We start from the raw sequence: 13,568 nt of genomic DNA, 5'->3' as shown, positions 1-13,568 counted from the left end.
GTGGCAGCTAAAAAGGCCAATGCTATTTTAGGCTATATCAGTAGAAGTATAGTGTCTTGATCAAGGGAGGCAATAGTGCCACTGCTTTGGGCAGACTTCACCTGAAATACTGTGTCCAGTTCTGGCCACCACAATTCAAAAAGGATGTTGACAAATTGGAGTGTATCCAGAGGAGGGCAACCTAAATGGTGAAGTGTCTGGAAACGATGCCTTATGAGGAAAGACTCAGGGAGCTGGGTATGTTTAGAGAAGAGATGGTTAAGGGGTGATATAATCGCACTATTTAAGTATTTGAAGGGGTTTCACATTCAAGATGGAGCAATCATTCTGTGGCCGGACACTTTTATTCAGGAAAGGCCTGCCAGAAGAGATCTGTCTTGACAGGTTTTTTTAAAGTTGTCTAAGCTGGCAATTTGACGGATCTCACCCGGCAGGCTGTTCCATAGTCTGGGAGCAAATGCAGAGAAGGACCTCTGGGCGGTAGCAGTTAGTCTGGTTTTTAAAGGCTGCAATAAATTCCTCCCAGAGGATCTGAGTGTGTGGGGCAGATTATCTGGAAGCAGGCAATCCCTCAAATAGGTTGGACTCAAACCATGTAGGGCTTTAAAGGTAATAACCAACACCCTTTACTGTGTCTGGAAACTAATATGTAGCCAGTGAAGTGATTTTAGGATAGGTGTTATCCTGTCACTCCTAGATTTTGTGGTGACCAGCCTGGCTGCCATGTTTTGTACTAGTTGGGAGTTTCCGGACTAGGCACAAGGGTAGCCTTGGATGAGTGCCCTCCCAAAAAGAAGGAATAGACATCTCTAAAGAGAGGGGGCACTCCAATTAGAAACACCTCTCTCACAGAAGTTCACCTGTTTTCATGGTGTTTTCAGATTTGCAGGAAAAATCATTTTATTCACCCAGAGCCTTCTAAACAACTTAAATACTTTAGCCTGGGCCTCTCAATTTAAAATCTATATTTTTATTGTTCCAGTTGTGCTAGGATTAATGTTCTCGTAATCTGCCTGACTCAGCTATACGTCTTCATATGTACAATTGTTGTCCTCTGTTATGGCAAGAATATCTTCCTGCTTACTGAAGCCAGTGCATCTTCTTCTCTACCAAGATTCAGGCCTTCTAGAAACTTTCAGGCCAAAAACAATATTGAGAAAAAGAAGAAAATCATCATGATCATCTTCATCTCCTCATTTTGTAAAGCTGGTTTCTTACTGGATAGCAATGAGAGGCATGCACTGTACAGGAGCTTCACTAGAAGGAGACAAGATTTTCAAAGTTCACAACATTTAGGCTCTGAGCCAGCAATAAATTATTGTCATGAGTCTTATTGAGCAACTGAAAATTATAGTATCAAGCCAAATGTAAGTTCTGCATACTGCACAGATTACCTAAATGTCCCTGAAGTGTAACCACCTTTCTTTCCAGGTAGACATCGAAATGTCCCAATGACCTGAACTCTGTCCCCCGGCTTAACTACATCCACCAAGTCATCATCTAAAATTATGTCTACAGAACGAGGGAGCTGTCCAGCTGGTGCCTTTTCTGGCATCTCTTGGATTGTGATGGTCTGATGATCCTTGTAGGTAGACAGGCCAAATTCTGTCTCAAGAGGATTATTTTCTTCATCCTAGACAGGAAACATTTTTTTAAATGTCATCTTACGTTATTTGGGGAGAGATTTGAAAACTTAGAAACAGCAAGGTGCTTGTAAAAAAATGTTATTAGAGATTTTAAAAACCAAACACATACACAATTCATACATACTATTACATACACATTCATACTGATATATATCTATTTTCTAATTACTACAGGTCACGTTTTTAATTGTCATATTTTATATTTTACTGTTGTTAACCGCCCGGATTGGTTTGCCAGAGGGCGGTATACAAATAAATATTATTATTATTATTATTAAAATTAATTTAAAACACTATATACATACCACTGCATACACATTCATACTGATATATCTTTTTTTCTAATCACTACAGGTATATGTACCTTCTATCTCTCCTAAAACATTTCTTCTCTTACTTAATTCATCTTGTCATTTCTCCAGTCATTTTCTTTTTCTTTCAAACTTCCATCTTCTATTTACTTCTCTTTATCTCTTGCCTATCCTCTTTCCTAGTACAACCCTCCTTTAAATCTATAATCTACATGCATTTACTCCCTTTTCCCACTTACTAATACTTTCTTGTCAACATACTAGAACCATCTTTCAAAATTCCTTTCTTTTTAGTACTTGACTTAATTTTTCTCTGCTATACAGTAAAATGATATAAGAAATATATAAAAGTATGTATAAGTACATACATATATAGAACACACAAGCAAAGAGACATACAAATTTATAAACAAAATCAATTCCTACTTCTATCAATGTTCAATCAATCAATAACTGTCATCTTCCAGCCTGAGAAGGAGTGACCAGGCAGGCCCAGCTCCATCAGGGCTAGCCTGGAAGAAGAGACTCCTCCCTCCATAACTCTCATCCTCTGGCCTGCGAGGGAGTTGACCAGGCAGGCCCAGCTCCATCTGGGCTAGCCTGAAGAAGAAGAGCCCTCCCTCCAGGCCATCTGCCTTGGTCCAGGCCTCAGAGGGAGGGAAGAACCACTTGACCTCATCCCCTTTCCCACCACCATTCCCTTCTCCTTTTGTGTCGTGTCTTTTAGATTCTAAGTCTGAGGGCAAGGAACTGTCTGATTAAAAATAATAATTGTAAGCCGTTCTGACAGCCATTAGGGCTCAAGGGCGGGGTAATAATAATAATAATAATAATAATAATAATAATAATTTATTTATATCCCGCCTCTTCTGCTTTGAGGATCGAGGCGGGTAACAATATACAACAATAAAAAACAACAAACCCCACAAGACCCCGGCCCATCCCTCCCTCCCATCTATAAAATTAAACAGTAAAACATGGTTAAAAAGTACATAACAATATATTAATTTTTAAAAAAAAAACGCAAATAAGAAAATAATAAAAAGAGGGGGATTCAAGTGGTTCTGGACATCAATCAGGGAAGGCCTGCCGGAAGAGAAAGGTTTTTGTCGTCTTTTTAAAAGCCTCGAGTGAGGATAATTGGCAAATCTCTTCCGGCAGGTTATTCCAAGTTTTTGGAGCAGTGACAGAGAAGGACCTCCCGGAAGTCACCACCAGTCTGGTCTTTCTAGATTGTAAGAGGTTTTTCCCAGAGGACTGGAGTGTACGAGAAGGATTGTATGGGAGGAGCCAAGTAGACTTGACCCAGGCCATGTAGGGTTTTATAGGTGATAACCAACACCTTGTACTGTGCCCGGAAGCTGATAGGCAGCCAATGTAGTGACTTTAAAATAGATGTGATATGGTCGAAATTGGATTTTCTGGCAACCAGTCGGACCATAAATAAATAAATAATGTTGGGTTATTGATAGAATATTTGTACGTCCTTCTATATAATAGAATAAATGTTAATTGTTTACTAATCCATAAATCCACTACCATTTTAATTTCATAATCCTTTATGACATTGCAAATTACCAATGAAATTTATCTTATTTCCTATACACCTATTTACCATGCCTTACTTTCTCTCACTGTCTAGTCCTCTTTTCCAGCCTTCTCCATATTTTCCCCCTAATCTCTAAAGTTTATTACTGCTAATTTCCCCAATTTCTCTTCCCACAGGGGCATAATACAACTCCAATCTTCTCTGTACTAGAAACACCAGTGTGCTTTACAGATTTTTCTAACTTGGGCTCTGGGATACATGGTTTTTGAATTATGAATGCACAGAATTTACATCAGGGAATATGGAAATTTATCTTAGAAAGAAAAGAATTGGTCTTTTCTCACTAGAAATACCAGCATAAAGCCATTCGGATCAAAACTGCACTAAACATCAACTTCAGTTTGGGGGGGGGGATGCAGGTTTGGGGACGCTCCCCAACTTCTTCAAACTCATAGAAAACTTTACAAAAAATGAGGTACAGAGGCAAGAAAACAGTGAAAACATAACTCAGTTAAGAACAACTGAATACAGTGAACGCTTGGTATCCACTGAGTTTTGGTTTCAGGATCCCCCCTTGTATATCAAAATCCGTAATTGTTAGTAAAATTATGTCCTTTATTTCATCTGGTAAAATCAAGGTTTGCTTTTTGGATTTTTTTTTTTGGGGGGGGGTAATATTTTCAAGGCATGGATAGTTGAATCCATGGATGCAGAATCTGTGGATACAGAGGGCCAATTGCACAATTGCTCTGACTTTGAAGAATATCCTTTTTTGTCCAAACAAATTCTTCAAGGACACTAAATCAACTTAGCTTACCTTAGTGGGATAAACAGCAGTGGAAGGGAAAGCTTCCAGAGATGTCATGTCTGTATACCGACGCTCAATAGTCTTCTTCGTAGCAGGGCAGTAGTGTACACTGCGGACTATCTTGGGACGTATCAGAGAGCCTGTGTTGGCATGAGAAAGAAATGGTCTTGAATTTTGGATACCGTATATACTCGTCTATAAGTCGAAAAATTTATGCCAAAAAATGGATCCCAAAATCCTGGGCTGGCAAATACACGGGTCTATACGGGAATGTGGCTCAGAAAAATGGCGGCTGCGGCTCTTTCCAGGGAGCGGGGGGTCAAGTGGCATGTCCTTTAGTCCAGGGAGACTGCCCTTAAAAGAAACGCTGCCTTCCCTCCCTCCCTCGGTCTCCCACCAGTCTCCTTGTCTCTCCAGGGATGGAGCTGCAAGCTTCCCTGCTTTTCTCCTTAAAAAGAGATGTCGCTCTCTGTCCCTTTTCCTCTCCCTTCCCTTCAGCCAGAATTAGAGAATAGTTTCTTTCCCTTTCCAAACATGAACTGGCTTTCCCTGAGAGAGGCTGGCTTGCATGCTCACCGAAGGGCTGGGAGATTTCACCAGATTGGCTTCTTCAGGAAAGGAGAGGGCCTTTAAAGGAGCAGAAACACTTACTCACTGGAGCCACTCAGGAAAAGAAAAAGGAGCTGAAAAGAAGGTCTCTGGTGAAATCTCCCAGCCGCTGCTTGAGCAGCTAGCATGCAAACGAGGCTTTCTCAGCGAAAGGGGGAAGAGAGCTCTCCTCATCTTTTCAAAGGGGAAGAAACTTATCCCTAACCCTGGCTCCTTGTCCTGCAGAGTCCGAAGGGAGAGGAAAAGGGACAAGGAGCAAGCGAGGGAAGGAAGGAGAGAAGTAGGGATGGCTCCACAGTTGCAGCAGAGTGGCGTAGGAACGGAGGCACGGAGGGAAGGGCAGTCTCCCTGGACAAAAGGAAAAGAGGGTTGTTAATTTCCTCACTTTTTGAAGGTGGAAAAACCTAACACTGCCCATAGCTATGGCTAGGAGAAGCCAGATTGCCTGATTTCACCAGCATCAGGAAAAAGGAAAAGGGGAAAACTCTATTTAGCTCAATGGTTCCCAAACTCTGCCCTTCCAGAGGTTTCAAACTTCAGGTCCTAGAATCCCAGGCCATTAGCTAAAAGGGCTGAGCCTTCTGGGAGTTGAAGTGCAAAAACCTGGAGGAGCAAAGTTTGGGAACCACTGGTTTAGCTGTTCTGTTAAAGAGGCAGAGACCTAACACTCTTTAGAGTCCAAAGTGAAATGGAGAGGGGAAAGGAGCCTGAGCAACCCTTTGAGTTAGAGAGCCCCAAGGGAGAAGCATAGGAGAGAGGGAGCACTGGAGATGGCAGGAGAGATAGCTCTTTGGAGCTTGCCCTCACAGAGCACAAAAAAGCAAGCAGAGCAGCAGGGATGGCTCAGGGGCAGCAGCCACTCAAAGGAGCACCAAGAGGCAAGTGGAGCAGAGGGACAGTTACTGCACCCTCGACTTATCGGGTCATATTAAAATCCATAATGTTGGCCCCCAAACCTCACCTTGACTTATACATGAGGTCGACTTATACACGAGTATATACAGTAATTCATCCCACAAATGGAAATGTCAGTGGAAACAGTGTTCACCCCAGATGCTAATGGGCAAAATCACCAAGTTCCATTTCAGAGTATAGCAATCTCACATTGTGTTATGTGCCTTCAAGTCATTTCTGACTTATGGTGTCCCTATCATGGGGCAAGATTTGTTAAGGTGAGGTTTGTCATTGCCTTCCCCTAAGACTGAAAGCATGTGACTTGCCCAAGGTCACCCAGTGGGTTTCATGGCCAAACAGGGAATGGAATCCTGGTCTCCAGAGTCATAGTCCAGTACTCAAATCACTATACCATGCTGGCTCTCCTCTTCTCATATTAAGAGAGATCATCCGGAGGCATGGGGCGGGGTGTTATCAATATGCTGAGGACACCCTGGTATATTTCTCCATGTCTCAGTCATCACCTTTGCCTTCAGATAGCGTCTCTCCTCTCAATGACTGTCTTAAAGCAGTAATGGATTGGATGAGGGAAAACATATTGAAGCTGAATCCAGACAAAACATGGCTACTTACGGTATCGGCTCCGAACCCAGGTATCAGGATACAAACTCCAGTCCTGGAAGGGGTCACAGTATCCTCAAAGAACTATGTACGCAGTCTGGGGGTGCTCCTAGATCTATTGCTTCATATGACAAATCAGGTGAATGCTACAGTCAGGAGTGCCTGTTATCAGCTTTGGCTGATCCGCCAACTGCACCCTTTCCCGGAAGCCAGGGACCTTGAGACCATAGTACATGCACTGGTAAGCTCACGCCTTGATTTCTGCAATGCACTCTACATGGGGCTACCATCGTGCTTGGTCCGGAAACTTCAATTAGTTCAGAACATGGCAGCCAGACTGGTCTGTGGTACCTCCATAAGAGACCATATAACACCAAACTTAAGATCACTCCATTGGCTGCCTATTAGCTTCCAGGCCCAGTACAAGGTGTTGGTTATTACCTTTAAAACCTGAAATGGCTTGGATCCAACCTATCTTTGGGACCACCTCCTTCCATATAATCCTCCCGCACACTTAGATCCTCGGGGAGGAATTTGTTACAGCCTTATAAAACAAGGCTGTCTACGACCTCCCAGAGGACTTTTTCCGCTATCGCCCCCAGATTGTGGAATGGCCTGCCAGATAAGATTTGTCATATTACCACCCTAAATAGCTTTTAAACATTTACAAAGATGGATCTCTTCCAGCAGGCCTTTGCTGAACAGTTTCCTGGCCACTAGAAGAAATCTAACTGCTGAACTCCAACCTCGCTTCAGTCACAGTCTATTGTATTAATTTTTAAGTATGTTTTAATTCTTACATTGTTTAATAGTATTTTAGCGGGGGTGAGAGTTTTGGATTGTATATTTTTTAATCTATGTAAGCCGCCCTGATTGCATTTTGTAAAGGGGCGGGATATAAATTATTATTATTATTATTATTATTATTATTATTATTATTATTATTATTATTATTATTATTATCTGGTGGACATTCTTATCTAGACTTCTAAATGCTCAACCTTCCCTGTTAAAACAAGGCCTCTGCCTTCTCCTCATCACCGATACTAGGAAAGTGTAGAACATAAAACACTTTGGAGAAAATACTTTGCTAAAGATGTGGGTTGAAATCTATGAAATCATGCTAAATAGATCAGTCTTAAAGGTGCTGACAGATTCATCCCTCTCTTAGCCTTTTTATATTTATTATACATATTTTTAGCAAAGATAAGACCTATCCATGAGAATCAGAAGTTGGAGGATAAAGCCTACTGAGATATTGTCAGAATGAACTACTTTATAAGACAACCATTTGTCCCACTACCCATAATATTTACACTTATTCAGTATCACTGGGCACTTTCCACTCACATTTTGTAACAATACCCTCCACACAGACAATGCAGCTGAGAAACTGGGATGTCAACGTCCGGGGTGTCACATGCTTAGAACCAAAGCTGCCTTCAAGTCCAATATAAAAATCTTCATACTGCTTTGAATACGTTGCATCAATAGAAGCAACAAAGTCTTTTAGGGCTCGCTGGAATGCCACCATCTCCTCAAAGGCACTGTTCAGCAGACTAAAAGAAAGATGAGTAAAACAGTCAGGACTACACAGAAGGGAGAAAATATTGTTGTGTCAGCCTCTATTAAGACGTTAACAATTGCTAGTTTAGGAATATACTAATCTTCTTGGAGGATACTTTTTACTTTTTCTCTCGTCTCCTATCTCGCAAACCTACATCCTTGTTTGTAAAAAAAAAGTTGCACCAGCTTCTGCTCAACATTAGAGCATTGCTGAACACCTTTACCAAATTACAAATAGTGAGCTGGGGAGTCTCCTCTGGTAGCCCAGATACCCAGGAATTCACAGAAACATAATGATTTTAATTTTATTTTTTAAATCAAGAAATGTTATTAGCAAAATATATCTTATGACACAAATGATCAGTTTAGATCTATGTTGCTGCATTTTAAGTTTTTCGCAGAACATGTTTGGGATTAATGCTCCCCCCCATCCCCATCTTTTCTAAGACTATTGAATTTGCCCCTTTAACGAGTTTCTTTAAGAGTGTAACTTTCCTGAGTAACAGAAATCCATTTACCATAGAGCTCATAATCCATACATACAGCTCTTTAGATGACAGCATGCAGCTCTCTGCATGTTTCTAGCTATAGGTGATGTGTACAACTTAATCTTCTGTGTCTTGGAACATTACATTCCCATTATTGTGTATTACATACAGGGCTGTATTTATCTCTACAATAGTTATAGTTGTATGTTCATATACAACAGTTGTACTACATACAATTGTAGTACTGTAGTTGTATGTTCAAGAGTATCTTACTGCCTTTTGTATGGGTAGCAGTTAATAACAGTTCAAAACATCTGGAGAAAAGGGGAAGGATAGACACTTTTAATCACATAGGTTACAACTGCCCTGAAAACTTCTGGAGAAGACACAGCCTGGAAAAAAATATGCAAGTCAGACCAAGCTCCTGTTAGTAAAGGTGCAAGAAAGCATAGTACAATTGTAAGAAATACAAAGCTAAAAAACCATGCAAGCTACCCCATTCAAAAGACTTACCGTCTGGCTCTTTTTTCATTCTTCCTTCGGAGATCATTGATATTCACAATCAGACGGTAATGACTGTCACTGATCATGTTTCGGACTTTACTTTGGTAAATTCCCTGATCCTCCTGCAACAAAGGAAGCATTACTGAGGTATCTCCTTCCTCCATAACTGTCATCTTCTGGCCTGTGAGGGAGTTGACCAGGCAGGCCCAGCTCCACCAGGGCTAGCCTGAAGAAGAAGAGCCCTCCCTCCAGTCCATCTGCCTTGGTCTAGGCCTCAGAGAGAGAGAAGAATGCTGGACCTGATTCCCCCCCCCCAATTCCCTTCTCCTTTTGTGTTGTGTCTTTTTAGATTGTAAGCCTGAGGGCAGGGAACTGTCTATTATCCCCTATGTTGTAAGCTGCCTGGATTCCCAGTGATTGGGCGGCATATAAATAAATCATATTATTATTATTATTATTATTATTATTGTTGTTGTTGTTGTTGTTGTTGTTGTGCTCACTGTCTGAAAGGAATTTCTTTGGGAAGCAAATTAACATCTTTAACATACTTTTTATGAACGGCATGCAATCTTTTCAGCAGCTATGTCTTAAACATTCCCCCTGTGTGTACTGCTGAAAATTGCTGATTAGGGGTCTTGGTAGACCATTTAATGTGAACGTGTGTATGTACATATGTTTTGATAGATGATGCAAGCTGGGAAAACCCTGTGGTGAGGCAAGTGACCTTTCAGAGCTCTCTCACAAGGAACTCTCCCTCAATGGGCTACCTATCATTAACACTAATCCTGTCCACGAAATATTATTTCTATTAATAGAAACATAAATAACTAAAGCAAAGTTTTTACAGCTTTCAGCAGTCTTTCAAATGAAAGAACAGCACTTAGAAATCTGCAGGTTGGGAATTAAAAGCCTGCAATGTAACCACAATATTTCATAAGAAACCTACTTAAGATATTTTCTTAATTTTATTTAATAAGGTTAGTGTTTTTATTTTTTTGTAACAGATGTCTCTGTCTGAGTGGTGTCCATAAGCTAGCAAGCAGTCATAGAGTTGGAAGAGACTACAAGGGCCATCCAGTCCAACCCCATTCTGCCATGCAGGAAATCCAAATCAAAGCATCCCCGACAGATGGCCATCCAACCTCTGCTTAAAGACCTCCAAGGAAGGAGACTTCACTACACTCCGAGGGAGTTTGTTCCACTGTCAAACAGCCCTTACTCTCAGGAAGTTCCTCCTAATGTTGAGCTGGAATCTCTTTTCCTGTAGCTTGTATCCATTGCTCCATTGGGTCCTATTCTCTGGAGCAGCAGAAAACAAGCTTGCTCCCTCCTCAATATGACACCCCTTCAAGTATTTAAACAGGGCTATCATATCACCTCTTAACCTTCTCTCCTCTAGGCTAAGGATCCTGACCCTTACACACTTAGGAAGGATGTAAACAAGGTAAATGCATGGCAGGTGTTAATGACTGGGTCCTTCTGTGGATAAGAGGCAAAGGTAACCTCAGGTGTAGAAAAGCCCCCTCACAATTGCCTACAGTGCCTCGTACTCACTGGCAGTCTCCCATCCAAGCACTAGCCAGGGCTGACACTGCTCAGCTCCCAAGATCACACAGGACCTGATGACTTCAAGGTATTTGGGCCCTTCGCAAACCCTAGGTTTCCCTACTCTATAATTCCCTACTCTAATTAATAACATATTAATTAATAATAATAATAATAATAATTAATAATAATTCCCTACTCTAGACTTTAAGGAAGCCAGTTTCTGTGAACATAGGGCTGTAATTCTGGGGACAAGAATACTGGAAGAGAAGGGAGTTCAAGACGCCTTGGGCAAGTCACACTCTCTCAGCCTCAGAGGATGGGAAACGGCAAACCCTCTTTAAAGAGACATGAACCCCTGCCTTAGGGTCACCATAAGTCAGAAAGAGGAAAGCTCCAGTCACTGGAGAGGGTTCCAATGCCATCCAAGTAACTGGCGCTGAAGAGAACAGCTGGAAATGATGACACTACACTCTTACAGCACTGTTGTTATCCTCCTATGACTGCCCTGTCTGACTCCCGTTGCATTGTGGGTTTTGTAGTCCAGTGAGTTCTCTGGCTGAGAGTTCTAAATGCCCCTCCTTAAACTACAAATCCCAGAATGCAACAGGAGGAGGCAGCCGGAGCAGTTAAAGAGGAGAGTGCGGTGATCTAGCCTCTTTCTCTGTGTAGCTGCTGCCGAAGAGGATCGCGAACTGGCGGCAAGGCGGACCTAAATGACCCCAGGGAGGGAGACAAGGAGAGGGGTCTTCCTTGAGGCTCCCTGGGCTTCCCAAGCTCTTCCGACCTCGGAAGGCATCCCAGGGCAAGGCGGCCTCTGTTAGCGTAGCTGCCTAAGAGACTAGCAGCGGCGGGGATTGGAGGCGGCTCCCTGGAGCCAAGCCTTTCCTGGATGAGATGCACCCGCGCATCGGCGGCCCCTTCTGTGGGCGAGCCCTGCAGCCTGAGAGCCGTAGAGACCGCTTCCTCTCTGGGCAATCCCTGGGAGCATGGCCGCGGGCCCCCAGGCCTTTCCCTGCCTCCTGAGCCCCGACCCCGGCCCACCTCGTCGTCCAGGAAGTCCAGGTAGTCCCGCTGAGCCTCTCGCAGCTCCGCTTCGTCCAGCGCCGCCGCCCCGGGGCCCGCCATCGTCACAGGAGCAGCAGCAGCGGGAGGGAGGGAGGGAGGAAGGCCGATGGAGGCGCGCGGGAACTTCTCCTTCGGCGCGAAAAGGCGGAGGTCGTTCCCGCCAAGAGCGAGGGGGCGGGGCCGGAACTAGGCTCCTCCCTCTGCGCCGCTCCATTGGTCGAGGCCGAGACCGCCGACCAATCAGGTTGAAGGCACTTCCTGCCCGTCAGACATAGCAGCCAATCGGGGAAGAGGTGGGCGGAGGAAGCGGTGTACTTTGTACGTCCCTTGACGTGGGAGGCCTCAGGGCAAGAAAGCGCGCCTGCGTTGGCCTCGGCCCCGTTTCAAAGCCTGCTGTCTAACAACAGTTGCGGACGGACGCTGCATCCGCACTGGAGAACTAACCCAGTTTGGAACCGCTTTAATTGCCCTGCTGGAGTTTGTAGTGAGCCCAGAGCGGAGCGGAACTCTGGACCCCACAACACACTCCAACTCCCAGAATCCCATAGCCTTGAGCCGGGGCAATTAAAGCGGTTCCAAACTGGGTTCCTTCTCCAGTGCGGATGCAGCCCAGGCTGGCTCCCTGTCCACCTTCCACGTGTCTCTGCCCTGCCTGGGTCAACAAACAGCCGCCTCCGATCAATGAATGACTTGGAATCAGAGAGCAGCTCCCGTGGAGTTTGGAGGGAGAACCTCCGACGACTGACGTCATCAGGGGGCGGGGCCGGGCTCTCTTCGCCGTCGGGGGCGGGGCTTAGCGGGAAGAGGAAGGCGCATGCGCCGCCGTCATGTTGACAGTTACTTAGGAAACCGGGGGCGATCCCGCCGTCGGAGAGGCCTCTCACGCCCCGCCATGAGCTCCCAGCCGGTGCAAGGGCTGCCCCTGCTGCCGGGGGCCTCCTTTCGGGACCTCTCGGTGAGGACACTGGGGACGGAGCCCCGCGCGGGAGGCAGGGAGACCCAAGGCCCCTGGGGAGCCCTTCCGCCCAGCCCCCGCGCCCTGCAGGAGGGCTCCCCCTGTCCTCCGGGGCGACCCCTCGTAACTAGGCGACGGCCGTCTCTCCTTCCTTCCTTCCTTCCTCTGGCGTTCCAGGGGCAGGTCGGGCCTCCCTCAGCTGCATTTGGATTTAATAATGATCATAATAATAATGGTGATGATGATAGAGAGATAGATCCTGTAGCACCTTTGAGACTCACTGAAAGAAAAGTTGGCAGCATGAGCTTTCCTAGACTTAAGCGTATTTCCTCAGATGCATGGGAATTGTAGTTCATTGTGGCGCCAGAGCTCTTTCTTTCTCACAAAACTACAATTCCCAGGGTTCCCTAGCACTGAGCCAGGTCAGTTAAAGGGGTGTCTGGATTATTTCTGTAGTGTAGTTGCAGCCTAATGAGTTTCTATTCAGCACAAAGCTTCCTGGACCCCCTTCATGCCAAAAGAAATGTCTTAAAAGTATTAGAAGGACTGAAAGTTTCTTTGTTTGGTTCAATGGTAATTTTGAGAGTTGAAATAAGCTACAATTGTTTTTTATTTCAATTATGTTTACGTTTATTTGCAAAAGAGCCGCCATATTAAAATTACGGGGACTTTCCGGGGATTTTGACTGAATATTCTGGGTAATGTTGGGGAATTCCAGGGATTTTGGTGAAACAATTTCCGGGGAATTCCCCGGTTTCCGGGTAATAAAAAGCCGGGGAGTATCTTGGAGGCTTATTGGCCACACTGCCTATAGGAGCCAAAGGCACAGTGCTAGAGGCTCTCCCTTTCTTTTCCTGCATCTGATTTTTCTGCTGTTCCCAAACTTATCACAGTAAGCTTAACAATATTTGTTTAAATATTTGAAGGGATGTCATATTGAAGAGGGAGCAAGCTTGTTTTCTGCTGCTCCAGAGAACAGGACCCGGAACAATGGATGCAAGCTC

General features: G+C 44.3%; 2 protein-coding genes across 2 annotated transcripts in view; one reads left to right on the top strand and one right to left on the bottom strand.

Moving 5' to 3' along the window:
* Positions 1-11,754, bottom strand: part of MCM3 (minichromosome maintenance complex component 3) — a 42,847-nt gene extending 31,093 nt beyond the window's left edge. The window contains exons 1-5 of the mRNA XM_042453537.1: positions 11,586-11,754; positions 9,006-9,118; positions 7,789-7,997; positions 4,324-4,454; positions 1,395-1,633 (exon numbers count right to left, since the gene is read on the bottom strand). Coding sequence (XP_042309471.1) covers positions 1,395-1,633; positions 4,324-4,454; positions 7,789-7,997; positions 9,006-9,118; positions 11,586-11,669 — 776 coding nt within the window. The 5' untranslated portion in view covers positions 11,670-11,754. The remainder of the gene's footprint in view (positions 1-1,394; positions 1,634-4,323; positions 4,455-7,788; positions 7,998-9,005; positions 9,119-11,585) is intronic.
* A 627-nt stretch (positions 11,755-12,381) lies between these two features.
* Positions 12,382-13,568, top strand: part of EFHC1 (EF-hand domain containing 1) — a 38,346-nt gene continuing 37,159 nt past the window's right edge. The window contains exon 1 of the mRNA XM_042453546.1: positions 12,382-12,564. Within this exon, the coding sequence (XP_042309480.1) occupies positions 12,424-12,564 (141 nt within the window). The 5' untranslated portion in view covers positions 12,382-12,423. The remainder of the gene's footprint in view (positions 12,565-13,568) is intronic.

This window comes from Sceloporus undulatus, chromosome 1 (genome assembly GCF_019175285.1).
Source record: "Sceloporus undulatus isolate JIND9_A2432 ecotype Alabama chromosome 1, SceUnd_v1.1, whole genome shotgun sequence".
In the NCBI taxonomy this organism is placed as follows: Eukaryota; Metazoa; Chordata; class Lepidosauria; order Squamata; family Phrynosomatidae; genus Sceloporus; species Sceloporus undulatus.
This window is presented reverse-complemented; position numbering and strand designations above follow the sequence as displayed.